Source organism: Adelges cooleyi, unplaced genomic scaffold, assembly GCF_023614345.1.
Source record: "Adelges cooleyi isolate 19-005CV unplaced genomic scaffold, UGA_ACOO_1.1 ACOO_flye_CR_arks_rails_tigmint_CR_PRNA_489, whole genome shotgun sequence".
NCBI classification, from domain to species: domain Eukaryota; kingdom Metazoa; phylum Arthropoda; class Insecta; order Hemiptera; family Adelgidae; genus Adelges; species Adelges cooleyi.
This window is the reverse complement of record NW_026096176.1, coordinates 3,492-21,756: the sequence shown is the minus strand read 5'-3', so window position 1 is coordinate 21,756 and position 18,265 is coordinate 3,492. Positions and strand designations below refer to the sequence as shown.

The window sequence follows — 18,265 nt, the reverse complement described above, 5'->3', positions numbered from 1 at the left end:
GAGGCGTTCTCTAGACAAAGGGCAATCGAGTGGTAGGCATTTTTTTCCAGCACGTGGTTTTAAATGAATTACCGTAACGATGAGTAACCTCAATAGTTTTAAGTAGTAGTCAAAATGTTTTACAATAAAAGCATTAAAACATTTTAGACAAACTATCGATAATAACAAATAGATATTATTTATTTTCTTCGTTTGTCGTGCGCTGTATAATAATTAATTCTGTAATCCATTCTAGTGCAAACTAGTTTTTTTTTCATTGGCTCATAACAAAATGTAATGTCAATAAAAATTAAATAAATCATATTGCCGTATTTTATTATTATTCGCTAATAAACATTTGTTATGTGTATCCAAGCGACGCGTAAAAAGTGTGTTTATGATTTTGGTGTTTAATATTTTACAATAATTAAACAACGTACTACATTTTGAATAATTTTCTATTTTACATATTATATTAAACACCGTTTAATTTTTTTATTTATTGTGATACGATTAATATGAGTTGTGCAAATAATTGTATTTTGTGTTATTTATCATCTACTGATTCAAGAACTAGTTACCGACGATGGTACAAGAGAATCGCGAAACTATACAATTGTTATAATGTGTTGTGAAATTTGAAACATAATGTGTATTTTAAGGTAGGTAAAAGGACATATTTTTTAAGACTATAATATAGTGAGACCAACGTTAATGTATACAGATGAATGTTGTACATTAAAAACAATTAAGGTACAAAAAATAAATGGAAGTAGTAGGAATAAAAATGCTAAGTTGACGGAGTGAATAGACAAAATAGATTAAAAGATAGTGTATAATAATTAAAAGAAATACTAACGTAATAATACATATATAGTAATGTTGAAAACAACAGCTAATTATTTATAAATTATAATTATCTATTGAACAATTTGTATAGTTTTATAATTTACTTATAAAAAAAAATCTGTTGCAAAATAAAATATACTAATGACAAACACCTGTAGGTATCATATATTTTTAAGTTTTAACTTTATATGGTTACAAAAACTACTATTGTAAAACTATTATTGTTTTTTTTCGAAAATAGGTTGGTTTTGAAAGAACTTTGTTTTGTCATTTGTGCACTTAAATGTTAGAACTATTGCATTGTAGAACCATGATTTTACAATTATATTAGATGAATTTTATGTTAACAATTGTGATAATAATATAAAAGAAAATAGAGAAATAATAGGTACAAAAAAATAATTATTATTTCGATAGTAAAAATGAGTTTTGGTCTTCAAAATAAGAAACATTTGAAATATCAACGGACAAAAAATCTAGATCTCACGATACATAAACCATAGATAAAAAAAATGCATTACATTGTTTTACTTAAACTTCTTTTATTATGATTTTTATCGATAGAATAGCATCCACAATAGTATAATATGGTTAAAATCTATAAAGTAAATATTTGTTTTATGAATGATAATAAGACCCCAAACTAAGAAAAAAATAGTCTATCTGAACTTGCGTCAGTATAATGTAAATATGAAATACATTTTTAAAAATATCAGCTGTGTAAATACTCTTGGTCGACATAAAAGCCCATTGAAAAGTCGTTATAGAAAATCATTATAAAAACAGATTAACATATTGATAAATTTATATTTTCCTCATTAGGTTCTTGTATTTCAATAGTTTAAGAGTATTACTTGTTTTATACATATTAAAAAACTTCTAAAATAGTAAGTACATATTTTGTTATACATTTTATTAAGTTTTACTCATTTCAAAAGTGTAATTTTAAGTTTAAAATGTAAATATTATTAGACCTTTTTCTCTCCTTAATAAGTCAGTGGTTTTACAAACTGCGTGGACCTGATCATATAATATTTGTGGAAAAAAAATATAACTTGTTGTAGCATTTTAGCTCCACATTGAAGCTGATGATTAAATGGTTACTGAATCGGAAATGATTTAATGTTTAATAACATTTTTGCAGATCAAAATGAAAATTTTACCTATTTTAATAGCGTTTGCCTTGGTAAATGTTTTGGTAGCTGAAATAAGTGATTATTTTATTTGTACACGTACTTACACGAGGCAATAGACAATTTTATAAAAAATTAATATTTCACTTTTTTTTTTACAGATAAATATGTAAAGGAGGTTATCCTGACAAGTCAGTAAACATTTTTTTCATATAAAGTAATCGTTTAAAGTCTTGCTTAATGTGTATAATTGTTTACAGACGAACATATTAAGCTTGTAGAAGGTAAAATATATTTAAATTTAAATAATCAAATAATAAAATGCTTACAATATTATGTTTGTCAGAGATGTTTAAATTGATTTTTAACCTAAAAATTGTATTTTTTTATAATCTATTCAAATGACTTGAACATACCAGAGTTATAAACTTAGCGTAGATTAATACTTCATTTATATTTTTATCCCGAGAAACAGTTTCTACAATTTAATTAGAACCCACTAATAATTCATTACAGACAGTGACTATTTAACCTAACAAGCTGAGTAATGTCAAGTGAAATAGAACAATACATATTAAGCTGGAGTATTCAACTATACGTCGTAGTTAAACTGACAAAACAGTTAAGTTGTAGTTCCACAAACGAACTACTCAAAAATAACTAAAACTAAATAATTAAATACTGCATATTATTGAAATAACTTAATTTAATCGATGTGATGCAAATAGGATTTTTAAGTTAGTTAAGAAACATAAATGGTCAAGCAAAGTTAGAACGGCCACCTCGCTTAGTGAGAAGAAGGGGGTGAAGAAAATATAATGTGATACGGTTTTTTCCAGTTATCTCAAGGTTTTCAACAAAAATACAGATGTATTTATTAAGTTGTTTTAATAATTCTAGTTGCATCAAAAAGTAATAATTTAAAATCTTTAATAGGTAGCACCTATTAAGAACATATTAATATAAGAAACATAATTAATCAAGAAGTGCACAATTCTCTTGTTTTCTGTAACATTTTTTATATACTAATCATATCATATCATATAATCATTAAAATTCCTAAAAAAGAACTGAGAGAAATGTTAAAATATAAAAAAAATTTGCTAAGCTGAATTTAATCCCAGGGTTTTTTAAAAACATTTTATTATTTTATTTCTTAACTGTGTACAACCACAAGTATTGCTTAAGTATTTTCTATCTTTTTTTATAGCTAAACTCATTATTTGTTTATTTTAGATGATTTGCCGGCAATCATAAAAGACATTGTCCTTAAAGGATACATTATGTGTAATTATATTTATATTTAGTAAATAAAATAATAATAATGCTAAGGCATGCTAATAGATAAAAATCTTTTAAATTAAAATATATGTTATATATATTTTTTTTTTAAATCCTAAAATAAATGTGTCTTATGCTTGACTTTTGTCTTATTATTTATTTTAAAATAAAATCTTAAATTTTATTTCTTTTAAATAATACATTTATTTTATGTTAATTTCAGTGGAAATGGCTTTCATGTTAGTAATGGCAGGTAATAATTATCTTAACATATCATGGAATTATTTCAATATAGCGTTTAGATATTCAAGTATAAAATGTTTTTGTTTTAATTTCAGGAACCAAAGAAAACGTCGATGACGATGGAATATATGGTAAATACTTAGTAAATACATTTTTCATATATTTTGTGAATAATCACACAATTACATTAAAATATGTTTTGTTTTAAATTGTAGATATGACAGCATGCCAGCGTCTTGTGCGATCACATATATATTCTGTAACAGGTAGATATAAAAATAAAATTTTTGTATACGAACAATGATTACATTTAATAATAATTGTATGGTTTAAAATAAAAATTCTTCTTTCCTGTATTATAATTTTTGCTTAATGTTTCGACGGTCGTTAAAACTTATTAAAATCATCACTTCAAACGCGGCTACTATACGTTTTAAAATTATTTTATATTGAATAAGTTGTCTAAGTATACTGAATTGTAGAATAACTGTTAAACACATTATTTTTTAACCTTGTAATTATTTGTTTTATTTTTTGGTTATAGGTATCAAAGCACCTAAGATAAACGAAGGTAATCACAATAATTATTCATGAATATGATATTTTTAAGAGTCGGGGAAGCTCCCCCGTGGCCAATATCTTGCCAACTTATTTGACAATACCTAAAAAAGTTAGAGCGCTTAAGTTGAAAAATAAATAAATGTTGTAAGGTGTATTTATCGATTTTGTAGGTGTAGTGGTTAACATTTAAAATATTGATTTAATAATGTAGATTTTAGGTATAAGTAAAAAAGGTAGGCTGTACATAAAATGGCAACATTATAGTTCTTTAAGATGTAATTCAACTATATCAATAGCGACTAGCAACTAGGGTTGGGACTAATATTCGGATTTTGCGGATATCCGGATTATTTGATATCCGGATAATTCGGATACGGATATCCGAAATCCGGATAATTTCGGATATCCGGATATCCGAAACTATCCGGATAGTTTCGGATATCAAATAATATTTCAATTATCCGTAGAACCAAAATTATCCGAATAGTTTCGGATATTCATTTAATTTTTAACCAGCCGAGTATATTTTTTTGAGTACTCAAATTTATGTATTTTTTGAAATTTTCACGGGTTGTAATATCACGTGGATGATTTTCAGATATATCCGTGTCAGTGGTTATTAACCGGCAGCGAAACAGTCGTGACAACCCCGAGGATGGACTCTGCAAAGAGTCCGAATAGTCGGTTAACAACCACTGACACGGATATATCTAAAAATCATTCATGTGATAGTAAAATTTAATTAGGTGTCATTATTTTATTATTCGGTATGTTTAAAAACACTGTATATTATTAAGGAATATTTGTCTTATAAAAATGAAATGAATATCCGAAACTATCCGGGTAGTTAAAAATTATCCAGATAGTTTCGGATATCCGAATATCCGGATAGGCCCAACCCTACTAACAACTAATTATTTGAAAACTTGTTTTTATCGTTTGTTTTAAAGGCGATTTTGAAAACGCTAATCTGTCATATTTGGGATGGGAAAGAAGACTATCAACTCTTCCAGCTATAAAAAAATTAATCCGTACTGTAATAAGTAAGTATACATATCAAATTTAATGCATATCAATTTTGATTACCATTTTATATATAAATATTTGTATAAATTTCTATAAAATTAGTCACCAACTTAAGGTATTAATTTTAATTGTATTCATTTGTAAAAAAAAGTTATTAAAAAGTTATTAAATTATTAATAATCAGAATAAAATAAAAATAATAATTGATTTACAGACAATTATTCTTTTTACAGTAAGACACAGTTAAATTTTTTTCAATAATATAACTATAGAGCGTCAACAAAATCGAATTTTATTAAAATGACAAATTTTTTTTTATGTAAAAGCTTCTGTGTTACTTATCTATTTATTATGAAACAAACAACTGTTTTATTTTACAATTTTTGAAGTTGTGTCTTACACAGAAAGAAAAGTCGTATCGAATGAGCTAAATTTAATAATATTTGTATTTTTTAGGTGAAAAAGATCCAGATTTTGCAATTTATCTCAAGATGTGTCGTTTAATAGGGTTGTTCAGAGCAATTGAAAACCCAGCTTTATGCATAATGACTGCTGGTATCGATGGTGAAAATTGTTATATAGCGGCTTTAGATGACATATACTTCATATACAGATTCTTTGAAGGAAACTATTATGAAGTTGACAAAGATGAGAATCCAGTCCATGTCCTCAATGATCAAATCAAGGACAATATGATCGAAAGTTTTTAGTGTATAATCCAATATAATTGATATATATATATATATATATTAGGGTGGTCCTTAAAAAGTAGATTTTCGAACTTTAACCTCGACGCCCCTTGAAATGTTTCTAAATACAATAAACATAAGATCAAAAAAAGAAAATTTGAAAAATATTAATTTTAACCCGTGCACTATACACAAAAGTTCATACCTGTCAAAATTGTTGCCAGAAAATGAAAATTTATTCAGGTTTTTTGGTCAAAATTAATATTTAAAATTTTTTTTTTTTATCTTATAAACATTTTAGGGGGCGTCGAGGTTAAAATTCGAAAATCTACTTTTTAAGGACCACAATAATAAAAAATATGTGGTCATATTGTTAGGTTAGGGTCGATTATTAAATATAGCTATTAAGGTTTATTGTGTATTATTTGTATTGGCTAAAAATAATTATAATGTACCCGCAGTAGTGACAATATTTGTTCGCCATACATGAGTAGGAATAAGTTGCTTAGCACCAAAAAATTCAAAATCGCCTGGACGATAAATAAACAATGCTAAAATAAATGGCCGCTAAGTAAAAAAAAAAAAAAGTCTTAAAATATATGACATAACATATTATAGCAACTAAGTAAATACCGTAATGAAATATATGTATTGTAAATCGTTGTCAACTAATTAAATCCGTCTACAAAATTTAATTTTGCCGGAAGTCTAATTCTGTTTACCTACTTCCGACCTAGCAAATACAGCACATATTATGAAAATAGTAGAAAAACTATAGCGGGAAAATAAGGAAAAGCAACCACGCCTCGCGGTGCCTTGAAAATATTGTACTTATTTGCTTGTAAATAAGAAAGTATTCAACCAACTTTTTAATAATTTTAATAACACATCTACACGACTGTCCCGATCTACTGATATCTTATATGATCATTATTTATGTCCAGCCGTTCGCTCTCAAAATTGTGTCAAAATTTATGGTTAACACCATTATCGCTAAAAACGTTGTACTTAATGACAAAAATGAACTTATAAATGTATTTTTGTTATTATAAGCTGGATACGATCAAGGCTGATCGACCGTGTATAGTAATTTATCACCATAGAAACAAACAATTAAAATAACAATTTTTCATTGCAGTCAAAGAGCAATTGTCCATTTAAAAAAAAAAAAATGTTCACATTTTTAAAAACGGTGGAGATGGTTACAAATTAATATGTAATTTTTACATTTAGAAATATTACTAATAAATGCAGTTTTTTTTTTAAAATAAACTTAAGTCGTTACATTTGAAAAGTTTTTAATAACTATGAGACGTTTCACGCTTGTATACACAAAAAAATTATACACCTTAATTTTTGAAATCCAGAAAAACACCTGATAAATTTACATATTTTTCTACTTGTAATAATTATTTTACACCTATGATCCACCCCCCCCTTGTTACTGGTTTTTATTATTTTGATTTTGTAATAAAACTTTTCGTACACGCATTTTGCTACCAAGCCGATACAATTGTCAATATTATACTTATGTGTAATCACAAATGTTTCAAGATTTAATACGCACATATAGTCATAAAACAAATATTAATCTAAACGACAATGTGTGCAAAAAACAGACACGGTACTCCTTCAAAACAAAACTCCTATGTAATTTGTACACGTGATTTTTATAAAAAAAAATGAATATATTTTGCATAAAATTCTAAAATTGTATGTTTGTGCGAGAATATTATTAACCTATGATTTATTATAACCTTCGAATTTAAAAATATAAAGTTATATTGACAAGTACTCACACAAATGCAAAAAAATAAAAATCGAGGGCAACGATTATATACATTGGTATTCTAAAAATATTTTGTTAATTAGTTATTTTGTATCCATAGTTTCACAACGTACCGTTTGTTTGAAAATGATTACACCACTTTCAAACAAAATAAATTATTCCTGAACACCTTTGCCCTCTCATTGTCTAATATACTTTGACACCAATGTGCCTCGACTTCACTTGGTGTTAAAACGAATTAAATTTTCAATATAACTGTCATGACAACATTGGTGTAAGAAATATTAAGCATATTTTCATATTAGAAGCATTCAACTTCAAACGAAAATGAAAATCGAATTCTGGTTGTATTAAATTGTCTATTAAACACTGGACTCGGTTAGCAGTAACTAACAGTTGAACAAACTGAAGCTTCAGGTTTTTTAAACTTCCAATAACTAAACTGTCGATATAATAGTATCATATTACACAATGTTATAAAGAATGAATTAACTTGTGATAATAACCGCTTTTATAGTTATTTCAACATATTTCATTGAGTGTGGTTAATAAAAACGGATTTTACAAACATTTTAAGCTACTGCGTTTTGGAAAACCGGAGAATTGTGAAGAATTACAAGAGGAAATGTAATATCCATACAAAGTCATAGCAAATGAACAGATAGATGCATCATAATATTAAAAATAAAAACAGCTATGTAAATAAATAAACAAAGGCACTGCAAAATTTATAAACGCCAATATTCAAAAGTCGCTAAAAATAGTTACTTTAAAATAGTTTAACAAACAGATCAATTGTTATTTTGCTCATGAATGTCCCTATTTCGGTAGTTGAAGTTTATTACTTACACTATATTGTACTTATTAATCATCTTCTGACATTGTAAGCACATTTTGTAGACAACATTAGTTTAAGTGTTACTAATTATTAGCTTCGATGGGGAGCTGAAAAGGTACTTACAATGATATGTTTTTTTTAATTTGATGAAATCAAATTTAGACGTTTTTTTATTTTTGTGGTTCACCGAGTTTGAGTACAAGAAGAAAAGTGAACACATATTTGTAAAACCAATATCTTTACAACTCCTGTTAGAAGCTTATGGTGACTGAATCTAATACCTACATAAAGATTAATTGTTTATTATAATTTTTTGCAGATAAAAAATGAAACAATTATTTATTTTAATATCATTCGCATTGGTCGGCCATGTTTTGGTCGCTAAATTAGGTGATTATTTAATTTTTGCAATCGTTGTAGAAATCTACAAAAAAAAAAATCAATATTAATTTTTTTTTTACAGATGACTATATTCAGCAGGTTCTCATAACAAGTCAGTAGAAACTTTTTTTTGTACAAAAAAATATTTTATGTTTTAATATTGTTGTACAATTTATCACAGACGATGACATCAAGCAAGCAAAAGGTAACATTTGTTTAATTTGAAAATAATAAATAATGTCTAAAAAAAAAATACTATATTTTAATGTCTTTGGTATGTTGTTTGGATGACTTGTCAAATGATTTTTAAATTAAAAATCTTTGTTTCTGTAGTCTGTTTAGGCTAAGAATGAATGAGATGAGTGAACCAGTGTTTTAAACACAATGTGACCTATGCAAATCAAATAATTTCTATTTCTGTTAAAGGAGTAGTATCTATAATTTACTTACCTACAGACAGATTTAACCTAACACGACAAGTAGCATTAAGTAAAATGGTTACCATACTTTAGAGCATGTGGCTCACTCTTTTTCTGTAATCTTTAATATTTATTAATATTCCATTTGAGACTTTTTTTATGTGATGTAATAAAATTGTTTGTTTATTCCAGAATTCCTGCCGACAATAATTAAAAATATGGTTGCGAGATCGGATGTATATGGGATGGGTATTAAAATTATATAATAAATAAACATTAAACATATAATAACGAAAAAGCATGCTAGAAGATAAAAGTTTTTTCAAATTATATAAATGATTGTAAAATCTTAAATTTTAAATGTTACTCTACATCTTTTTATTTCAACGTAGAGTTTTTTTATTTTAATTAAAATAAAAAATAATATAAAATATTTTTAAGTTATACTTTTACGTTATCTTAATTTCAGAGGCAATGGCTTTTATGTTGGCAGTACCGGGTAATACCTTAACCTTTTATGCAAAATTTCACAGGTTTTTGGTACCCCCCCCCCCTCCTAAATCTAGCTTCTGACTTAAAAAATTAACTTTTAATTATTACTGTGAGTCATTTTTTCAAAATCTATATAATATGTCTGTATATTCTTTGTGCTAGCCAGGAAAGTGAACGCAGAGAAACCGAGTTCGAGGGTGTTGGCCACACTGTAATTTTTGTATTTTTCTTCGACTTTTTTGTACTTAAAAAATTATTAAAACTTGAGGGGGGGTATTATATTTACACTCTTTACATGACTTGAGGTTACTCCCACTTGGATGTCTTGACTAGTAACCTCAAGTCATGTAAAAGTTTTTTGTACCCTTTTGTCAACGCCTTCCGAAAATCCATCACAACCAAACGTTACCAAATGAACTGTGAACTACGTTCTTATTTTAATTTTTTTTTTACATTAGAATAATAGAATAAATGTAATGCCATGAATAAATACTTTGACGTTATGTTAATTTCAGAGAAAATTGATTGTGTATTGCAAGCGCCAAGTAATATTTTTCTTAACATTTTATGAACATGTTATTAACATAGTTGTATTATTTGATACTCGTTAAGTACAAAATGTTTTTATTTTGGTTTCAGAATTTACTTACCAAGACCCTGATGGTAAAATATAATATTATTTTTCAACATAGTTACTTGTTATTGATTAAGTAAAACATGTTTTAATTTTAATTTTATGCTACATTATAATTGAGAGTGATTTATTAATCAATCATTTACTCTATCTTATGGCAACTAGTTGTGTTATAATACATATTTTTTTATCAAGGTTGAAATTCTGATACTAAAAAACTGACACTAGTCTACTTGCCTAAGTATCCTATTGTTTTTCAGTTGAGTAAACATTTGCTGGTAAAACTTACTAATAGTAGAAATATATAAGGGTGTTACATTTAACTACAGTTTTTAAATATAGCTGTTATTTGATATTCATTGAGTACAAAATGTTTTTGTTTTATTTTAGAAAGTGAAAACTCAGATTCTGATGGTAAAATAATAATGCATTAAAAATTTTTAATATAGTTATTTGATATTCATTAAGTACAAAATTTTATTATTTTTTTTTTAGAAAGTGTAAACCCAGATTCTGGTGGTAAAATAATAATGCATTTTGAAGGTAAACATATATTTAAAATATTGATATATATCATAAGAAATTATTTACATTAAAATTAATTTATTTTTCAATGTTAGATAAGTTAGAGTACCAGAAAATGATGCAATCAGCAATAAGTGATGTAACGGGTAAACAAAAAAATTAAACTTTTTATAGGAACAATTATTTTATTATTATAATATGGTTCTAAGTAATAATGATAAATATTGTAAGTTTAGCCAAAACCTTTTTTTTTATGATAGTCCAAATCTTTATTTTAAATGAGACTACTAGAAGTTCATACATTATTGTCTAACGGTATTTTTTTAATAAAATTATGAAGTATGCATGTAGATAATATTATAACAATAAGGGCTTTATTTTTTATTTAACAGTCTGTTTAAAGTAAATGTCATAGAGAAATTATAAACAAAAAATGTTACTGTATGTATATTATTCTACATTTTCTTACAGATCCAAATCTAAATCAAAATCTTGATCCGCCTATTGTTCCCGGAAGAGGTAATCATGAATTTATTCGATAGCCATAAATATTCCTTAAGTGTTAGATTATCAAGATTGCAAAAAACTGCTACCTCCAAAAACATATAATGATTCAATGTTTTTCTGTGAAACTGAGAAATTTAACGTGTGTGTTGATTTTTTTTCAAAAATGTTTAACTTTAACATTTCATAATTCTGCTAAAGAAAGTATGAACTGTAATTAATAGTCGAAAATTGAGTGCGGCATTGATATTCATTTCAAGTTGTCGTTTCAGTAATTGTCAAAAAGAAATGTTTAAATACCATATACCTAATGTAATCAAATTTGTGATAATATCTATGGGTACTGCTTAACTTTTACCATTATTAAACGGCACTATAGATATGGGAGCGGATGATTAAAACATTGTCCAAATCGCTAATTCAAACGAGGCTACTAGATGTTTTTACATTATCTTACACTGATTGAATTGATTAAGTGTTTTCAATTTTAGGATGAATGTGATGGATATAATTTAAAAATATTTTTTTTTAATCGTATAATTGTTTAATATTTTGGTTACAGCACGTATCGGTTCACCTACAGTAAAATTAGGTAATCACGATCATACATGAATTTTTTCTTAGGTTTTGCTAACTACCGTATAGCACGTTGGTTAGTCTATTTGTCCTGCCAGTTTCATTAAACCAAATGCGTGTTACAAATTAAAAAACTGAGTGTACTGTTTGAAAGGTTGAAAATAGGGTCAATTAAATTAACTCAGACTTTGAGTGACATAACTAAATTAAAAAAAAAGAAGTGCAAAAATAGAGTATTTAATATTTTTTAGGTACTAGTAACAGGTCGTGCAAAAATTGAAAGAATTACGTTGTTACGCAATGTTTTGTGATATAATCAACAAATTTTATTTTTATTACCGATTATCAATAATTTATGTTTTTTTGCAGAAAATTTAGCCAGTCTTTTAGGAGAGAGAACAATTCATCCGACAAGAACTCTAAAAAATAGAATCATCCGTTCATTTGGTAAGTGTTTATATGGTATTGTAATGACTTTAATATAAATATAAATATATATATATATATTATATATAAACCAATGAAAATAATTTGTTTAAAAAAATTGTTCTGTTACAATAATAATATATAATAATGTCTGTTTATTAAGGTATCTTTATATCCTATTATATTATACCAGCCAATGGTAACATTATGACCATAATTATTTGTCTTTGTTCGTGTAGCGTGTTTTAATGTCAATTAATTTTCAAGGTGTTTAATGGGTATAAATGATTCAATCGCAAGCAACTAACTATTTGTTTGTTTGTAATTAAGATCTGACTTCTTTGGGCAGTGCTAGAAGAGATATGACTTTAGAAGCTATAACATTGTTAATACGTAAGTGTACATACAGTATATATGATGTTAGTCATGTTCAGATTACATTTTATCTGTTCGATATAGTTCTTCGATTGCCTACAGATCCTTTGGGTTTTTATGTCCATTCTATTTAACACCAATTTTGTTGCTTAAAAATCACCTACCTAATATGTTATATCCAGATCTTACCTATATACATAGAAATATATTATATCTAACCCTATGTATTGTTTTAATTTTCTACGATTTATTATACACGTGTTTTATTGTGTGAAATTTTGTCTTGTAAATTAAGAAAATTAGTAAGAAATAAGCTAAATTCGGTAATTTGTTTTCAAGGTCAAGACGATCCACTTTTCCAGGATTTGAGGATGATGTGTCGTTTAGTAGGAGTATTTAGAAGCATTAAATACCCACTTACATGTATAAACATTGCTGATCTTGACGAAGACTTTTGCATTTTAATAGATGAAACGTTCGTAGGAGGTCACGTTTATAAATTCTTTAATGGTGAACTTTGGAAGGTAAAATTAGAAGATTTTTCTCCAGTTAGGCGTTTTTCTTCTGAGTTTCAATAACCTAAGAATTAGGAATTATTATAATAACCTATTTCATAGTGATATTTTAGTTTTGTTTAAACAATTGTTTGATACCGCACCGATTTCTAAATTGTCAATAAATTTAATGTACTTCACAATAAACAGTTTAAATCACTATAATTAAAATATTTGTTGCTTATGAATTGTATACTGTTATTTAATACTGCCCCTAACTTTCTTACTGTGTTGGTTTTTTAATGTGCTTAGTTTGGACTGTACCGGTTTGAATAGTACTAACCACTGATTGGCATTGAAGGGTTGTTATTTGTCATGTCATTAGGATGACAATTGTGCGTTTAAAGTATAAGCGTATAGCTGACACTGTTTAGGCTATACAAATTAAAATAACAAAATGTTATTTATATTTATAAATAACATTTATAAGAACAAGTACCTCTCAAGCCGTAAATTCCCATTCTAAATTATTAAATATTATGAATAAGTTTCAGTCTTCATGGTAAAAAACGTTTTAAATATCATCGGAAAAAAATCTAGACCTTAGGTTAAAATCTTAGACAAGAAAAAAGCAAAATAAATTCATTACATTGGTTAAAATATTATACCTAAGTAAACATTTGTTTTACGAGTGATGTAACCGCATATACTTCAAATACAGATACTTTGATGGAAATTATTATGAAGTTGACAAATATGACAATCCAGTCTATATCCTTGATGATCAAATCAAGGAGAATAACTAGATAATTGATAGTTTTCATAGTATATTTAGATTTGGGAAATTTTAAATTAAAATAAATTAAATTCGAAAAAAAATTGTTTTGTCTTACATTATTTTAATAGTTAATTTGTATACTAATTAAATAAATAAATAATGTATATGAATAGATTATGTATGTCTTTGTATACAACATTTCAAACCTTATAAAATAACATATTTTGTAATCTATTCGTTTGGTTTTTAATGTATAATAACGATATGGGTTTTATTGGCATTAATTATGGATTTTTTGGTTGAAAAAAATATGTGGAAATATTCTTAGGTTAGGTTCGATTATTAAAAATAGCTAATTACAATATTTGACTGTCATAGTAATTATGTGGCTTAGCAACAGAAAATTTAATATCGACTGGATGATAAATAAACAATAACCATTTCTTGTATAACGTCGACTTGAATAGTAGTTTTTCTCTTGATATAAATAAATCAATTACTACAACACGGTATAATCTACACGGATTGAAAGAAGCTTTTTAGAATCTAAACCTACAACTTTTCATAGACTATCATTATGAACATAACACGATTTAATTTTTATCATTTTTAATTTAGATAGTTTGAAATTTAATAAAATTACCAATTTTGTGAGTAAAGGTTCGTTTGTTAACCAATTAAACGGCTGTTGCCATAGGCAATTGTAGTGCATATCGGTCCAGAACACCAGCGTACTAACTCGATTAAAATCAGGAGTTACCATAAACGAGAATCGAGCTGAATGATATTTTTATAACAGTCTTATTATTAATGAAACCATTTGGTTTGACATACATGTATAATTTTTATTTGTATTGTTGTATTTATTTAGTATTGTTTATCGAATTCGTGCCTTGGCCTTAATTTTTTCTTGCTTTGAAAAACACTGGTGTGGTACGATGTGCGTTTCCATATTTGCACTGTTTACATAAATGAAAATATAGTAATCGTTTATATAATTTTTTTTTTTGCAAGTTATAAGACTGTAAACATTATTTAGATACCCATATTGAATTTGCGCTATTATAATGTACACCTGACGTCGACAAATGCAGTTTTGTTATGAATTTCATGGCCAACCTGACCTATTTACGATATTCTAAAATAATTAAAAAATTACTTATGTGAATCGTTTTTATCATACACTAATATTTTTAGGTAATTTTATTTTTTTCCCTCCGCTAACATGATTTAAGGTGGGCTGATTTTGGAATCTCTTATAGCAACCTGTTTAATAACTTAAATATGCATGCATGTTTAGATATTTTTTAGAGTAAAGTAGAATTATATTGAACTTTGAAGTTATTATCAAGTTGACAAAAAGGAGAATCCATGTCTTTGATAATCAAGTAAAGTAATTTGATAATTTGTTTTTACCTATCTTAAGTTTTCATAATGTATAATTCAGTATAATTTTACATATTGTAATATATATATTAAATTGTATTCTTATTTTAAATCTTATTTAACAGTTAATTTGTATACTAGTTAAATACATGAATAATGTACATGAATAATTTATTTGTGCCATAAAATACAACTTTTCAAACCTTATAAAGTAACATTTGTAATCTATTCTTTTGATGATTTTTAATTTATAATAACGATATAAATTTTATTTGCATTGATTATGGACTTTTATGGTTGGACAAATTTGTTGTAATACTTTTAGGTTAGGTTCGGTTATCAAATATAGCTATATTCCTATATTATTTACATTGGCTAAAAATAATTATAACGCTCCCGCAGTAAAAGTAATATTTGTTCGTCATACACCAGTAATAAGTTGCTTAGCAACAGAGAATTTATTTAAATTCGTCTCGAAGATAAATAAACAATAATCATTACTTTTACATACTCAAACAATTGTTTTCTTAATAAAGTTCAGTGATTTCTTGAGAAACACATGTATATTATTGGTTTACCGTGACTTTTCCAATGGATAACAGTGTTCGAAAGGATTGTGACGGCAGAATTTTTGCAAACAGCGGCTGTCGAAAAAGTCAATTGTCGACCAATTTGAATGAACGTGTATCTGATAATTTGTACTGTATTTATTATTTACAAAGTAAGAACATATTCAAACGGAAATGCATACAATTATCTAATAAGCTTTGATAATAAATTATAGCTATAATACCTAATCTTATAAAAATGTGTAGTTTATTTCTTATGATGAACAATTTGTGCCTGAAATTTTTTACTAACAATAAAAAGTATTTTTTTTAGTAGTTTTTTGTTTGTAGTTTGTAACTTATTATTATGTTATTTTCCTCGTCATACCTCACATTATTATACATTCCTTCTAGTAAATGATAAAAATTTAAAATCGATGCTGATCAGTCAATGTTGACTACAAAGTTATAAGTTCATTGGGTTTCAAGTAAAGGAACTTTACTTCCTTCGATTTTCTATGCTATTAGCAAGTTGCACAACAGAACTGTTTACATTACAGCTCTGTTATTCAGTTCGGTTATTTATTAACTATTACAGCTGATATCAACGCTTGGATATGAACGAATAACATTTATTATGGAAGCTATTATGAAAATAGTAAGTAAATATTCAAATATTATTAAAACGGTTTTGCTTTCTTGAACGTATAATTTACTAATTAAAATCATTTATGAGAATAATTTTTATTTTATTAATAATTCTTTCGTAACAAAGAAAACTAGTATCTAGTAAGCTAAAGTTTGAAATTTGTTTAAAAAAAAAAGGTTTTATATTTTAAGGTAACGTTGAATCTCTCTATTGGGTTGTTCAGAAGTTTGATAAATTTCCAAAGTGACTTATATACGGTCAAGGCTGAGGTGGAAAATGGTATTTGTGAACTAACTACTATAATGGACATTGTTAGCCATCACGTACATTTTGTGGGCGGAATTGATGAAGTCCTAATTGACGATGATTCAATAAGACTAGAAAAATTTAACTAGCAGTTGGCATCACAGTTTATGCCACATGTTAAAGTTGAATCATTAATCAAGTTTTTGCTTACCGCACAAATATCCAAATTGTCAGTAATTGTATGTGTTTCATAATAAACAGTTTTTCTCAATATCATATTGTTATACAAATTATATTGTTGACATTTGTTGATTTGTGTACAGGATTGCAACTACTATATTCAGATTCGCATCGAAGAGTTTTTTTTTTTTTTTCTAAACAAAGGTTTCTCCTTTTACCAAAACGTTATAAATGTTATGCACTTAGGGCATTTTTGCATAAAGCCATTCATCAAGTTTAATGTAGAAATTGATCAGGTAGTACGTCTGCAGGCGGCCTGTCAGGCTAAGGTCGGTTTTCAGTTGTGATTGTAAGTCCTCGATTTCGGGCTAAGCCTGCAGAACGGTGATCAGACTGCCCTCGTACGCCAGTTGGATAGAAACATCAGCAGCAGTCATCTAGTAATCATTTTATTGATAAATATTATACTTACACATTTTATGCATGGGACCCTAGTACATTTTCTTAATAAAATACTATTCTAGTGCGGTGTGTTTGGGAAAGTTTAGCCTTTTTATAATACATTGTTCTAGACAAATGTATTTTTTGTTAGGTTAAGTAATAGCTGTTCTGACAGTATGCGTCTCATATAATATTGTCCGTGAACGACAGCACGTGCAACGGCCTAGTGGCGTTGGACTCACGCTTGTACCGTTTGCGCCTGGACGCAAACACGACCGAGTCGTTAGCCGTCAGGATGCGCCGGACGAAGTAGCCGAAGTGTTCGGCCGGCACAATTTGGTACCGCCGGACCAGCGCCTGGAAATCGTTGCCCGAGCCTGCCGACGAGTTGATCGGTAGTAAATTTGCTGGAAGCCGGTCAGGCTCAAGTCGGTTACAAGCAGTGACTGTTGGTTGTCGATTTTGAGTTCGGCCTGCGGGATGGTGATCAGGCGGGGCCCAGGTACGCCAGTCGGATTGGAACACCTGCTGCGGTTTCCGCAGCCGATCAACGTGCCGAACGCGTAGAAAAACACTGACTGCCGGTCGCAGAACACGGACGGTTTGTCGTAGAACAGGAACGCCGATGGACAGGACATAGTACGACGTCGGCGGCGACGGCCACGCTGCTAAGTGACCGACGAGTATTCCACATCGTAGTCGCACCAAGCGGATGGGTCGCGGTCGATGGCGCTGGGCAGACCCAAGTGAAGCAGTCCATTTGGACATTCTTGTTGAAGTCCTCTTCGGAATCGCCGTCGAACATCCGGATGAATCGCCCGAA

The 18,265-nt window shown here is 27.8% G+C and overlaps 2 protein-coding genes across 5 annotated transcripts; both read left to right on the top strand.

Annotated features, from left to right (window-relative positions):
• The first annotated feature begins 1,604 nt into the window (after nucleotides 1-1,604).
• On the top strand, nucleotides 1,605-6,348 carry LOC126842269 (uncharacterized). The gene is made up of 11 exons (XM_050579152.1): nucleotides 1,605-1,715; nucleotides 1,973-2,039; nucleotides 2,123-2,152; nucleotides 2,222-2,245; nucleotides 3,198-3,248; nucleotides 3,466-3,495; nucleotides 3,581-3,616; nucleotides 3,701-3,751; nucleotides 4,030-4,056; nucleotides 4,997-5,089; nucleotides 5,529-6,348. The coding sequence occupies exons 2-11, from the start codon at nucleotides 1,979-1,981 to the stop codon at nucleotides 5,780-5,782; spliced, it is 657 nt and encodes a 218-aa protein (XP_050435109.1). The 5' UTR covers nucleotides 1,605-1,715; nucleotides 1,973-1,978; the 3' UTR covers nucleotides 5,783-6,348.
• A 1,986-nt stretch (nucleotides 6,349-8,334) lies between these two features.
• On the top strand, nucleotides 8,335-13,408 carry LOC126842270 (uncharacterized). 4 transcript variants are annotated; one of them, XM_050579154.1, is made up of 15 exons: nucleotides 8,335-8,433; nucleotides 8,708-8,778; nucleotides 8,852-8,881; nucleotides 8,951-8,974; nucleotides 9,381-9,437; nucleotides 9,658-9,687; nucleotides 10,196-10,225; nucleotides 10,320-10,343; nucleotides 10,705-10,728; nucleotides 10,810-10,857; nucleotides 10,935-10,985; nucleotides 11,311-11,358; nucleotides 12,289-12,366; nucleotides 12,676-12,738; nucleotides 13,060-13,408. In XM_050579154.1, exons 2-15 carry the CDS (start codon nucleotides 8,715-8,717, stop codon nucleotides 13,296-13,298), a joined length of 810 nt encoding a protein of 269 aa, XP_050435111.1. In that variant the 5' UTR covers nucleotides 8,335-8,433; nucleotides 8,708-8,714; the 3' UTR covers nucleotides 13,299-13,408. The 4 variants fall into 4 exon arrangements, with proteins under 4 accessions (XP_050435111.1, XP_050435113.1, XP_050435112.1 ...); XM_050579155.1 differs by having other exon boundaries at nucleotides 8,388-8,503; XM_050579156.1 differs by lacking the exon at nucleotides 8,708-8,778 and having other exon boundaries at nucleotides 8,357-8,433.
• The last annotated feature ends 4,857 nt before the right edge of the window (nucleotides 13,409-18,265 follow it).

Bases quoted from the DNA above. Each gene is read 5' to 3' on its own strand.
- LOC126842270 (XM_050579154.1), top strand. From the start codon at position 8,715: ATGAAACAATTATTTATTTTAATATCATTCGCATTGGTCGGCCATGTT. The intron at 8,975-9,380 runs GTAACATTTGTT...TGTTTATTCCAG, and splicing joins TGACATCAAGCAAGCAAAAG to AATTCCTGCCGACAATAATT. The intron at 9,438-9,657 runs GTATTAAAATTA...TCTTAATTTCAG, and splicing joins ATCGGATGTATATGGGATGG to AGGCAATGGCTTTTATGTTG.
- LOC126842269 (XM_050579152.1), top strand. From the start codon at position 1,979: ATGAAAATTTTACCTATTTTAATAGCGTTTGCCTTGGTAAATGTTTTG. The intron at 2,153-2,221 runs GTCAGTAAACAT...AATTGTTTACAG, and splicing joins AAAGGAGGTTATCCTGACAA to ACGAACATATTAAGCTTGTA. The intron at 2,246-3,197 runs GTAAAATATATT...TGTTTATTTTAG, and splicing joins ACATATTAAGCTTGTAGAAG to ATGATTTGCCGGCAATCATA.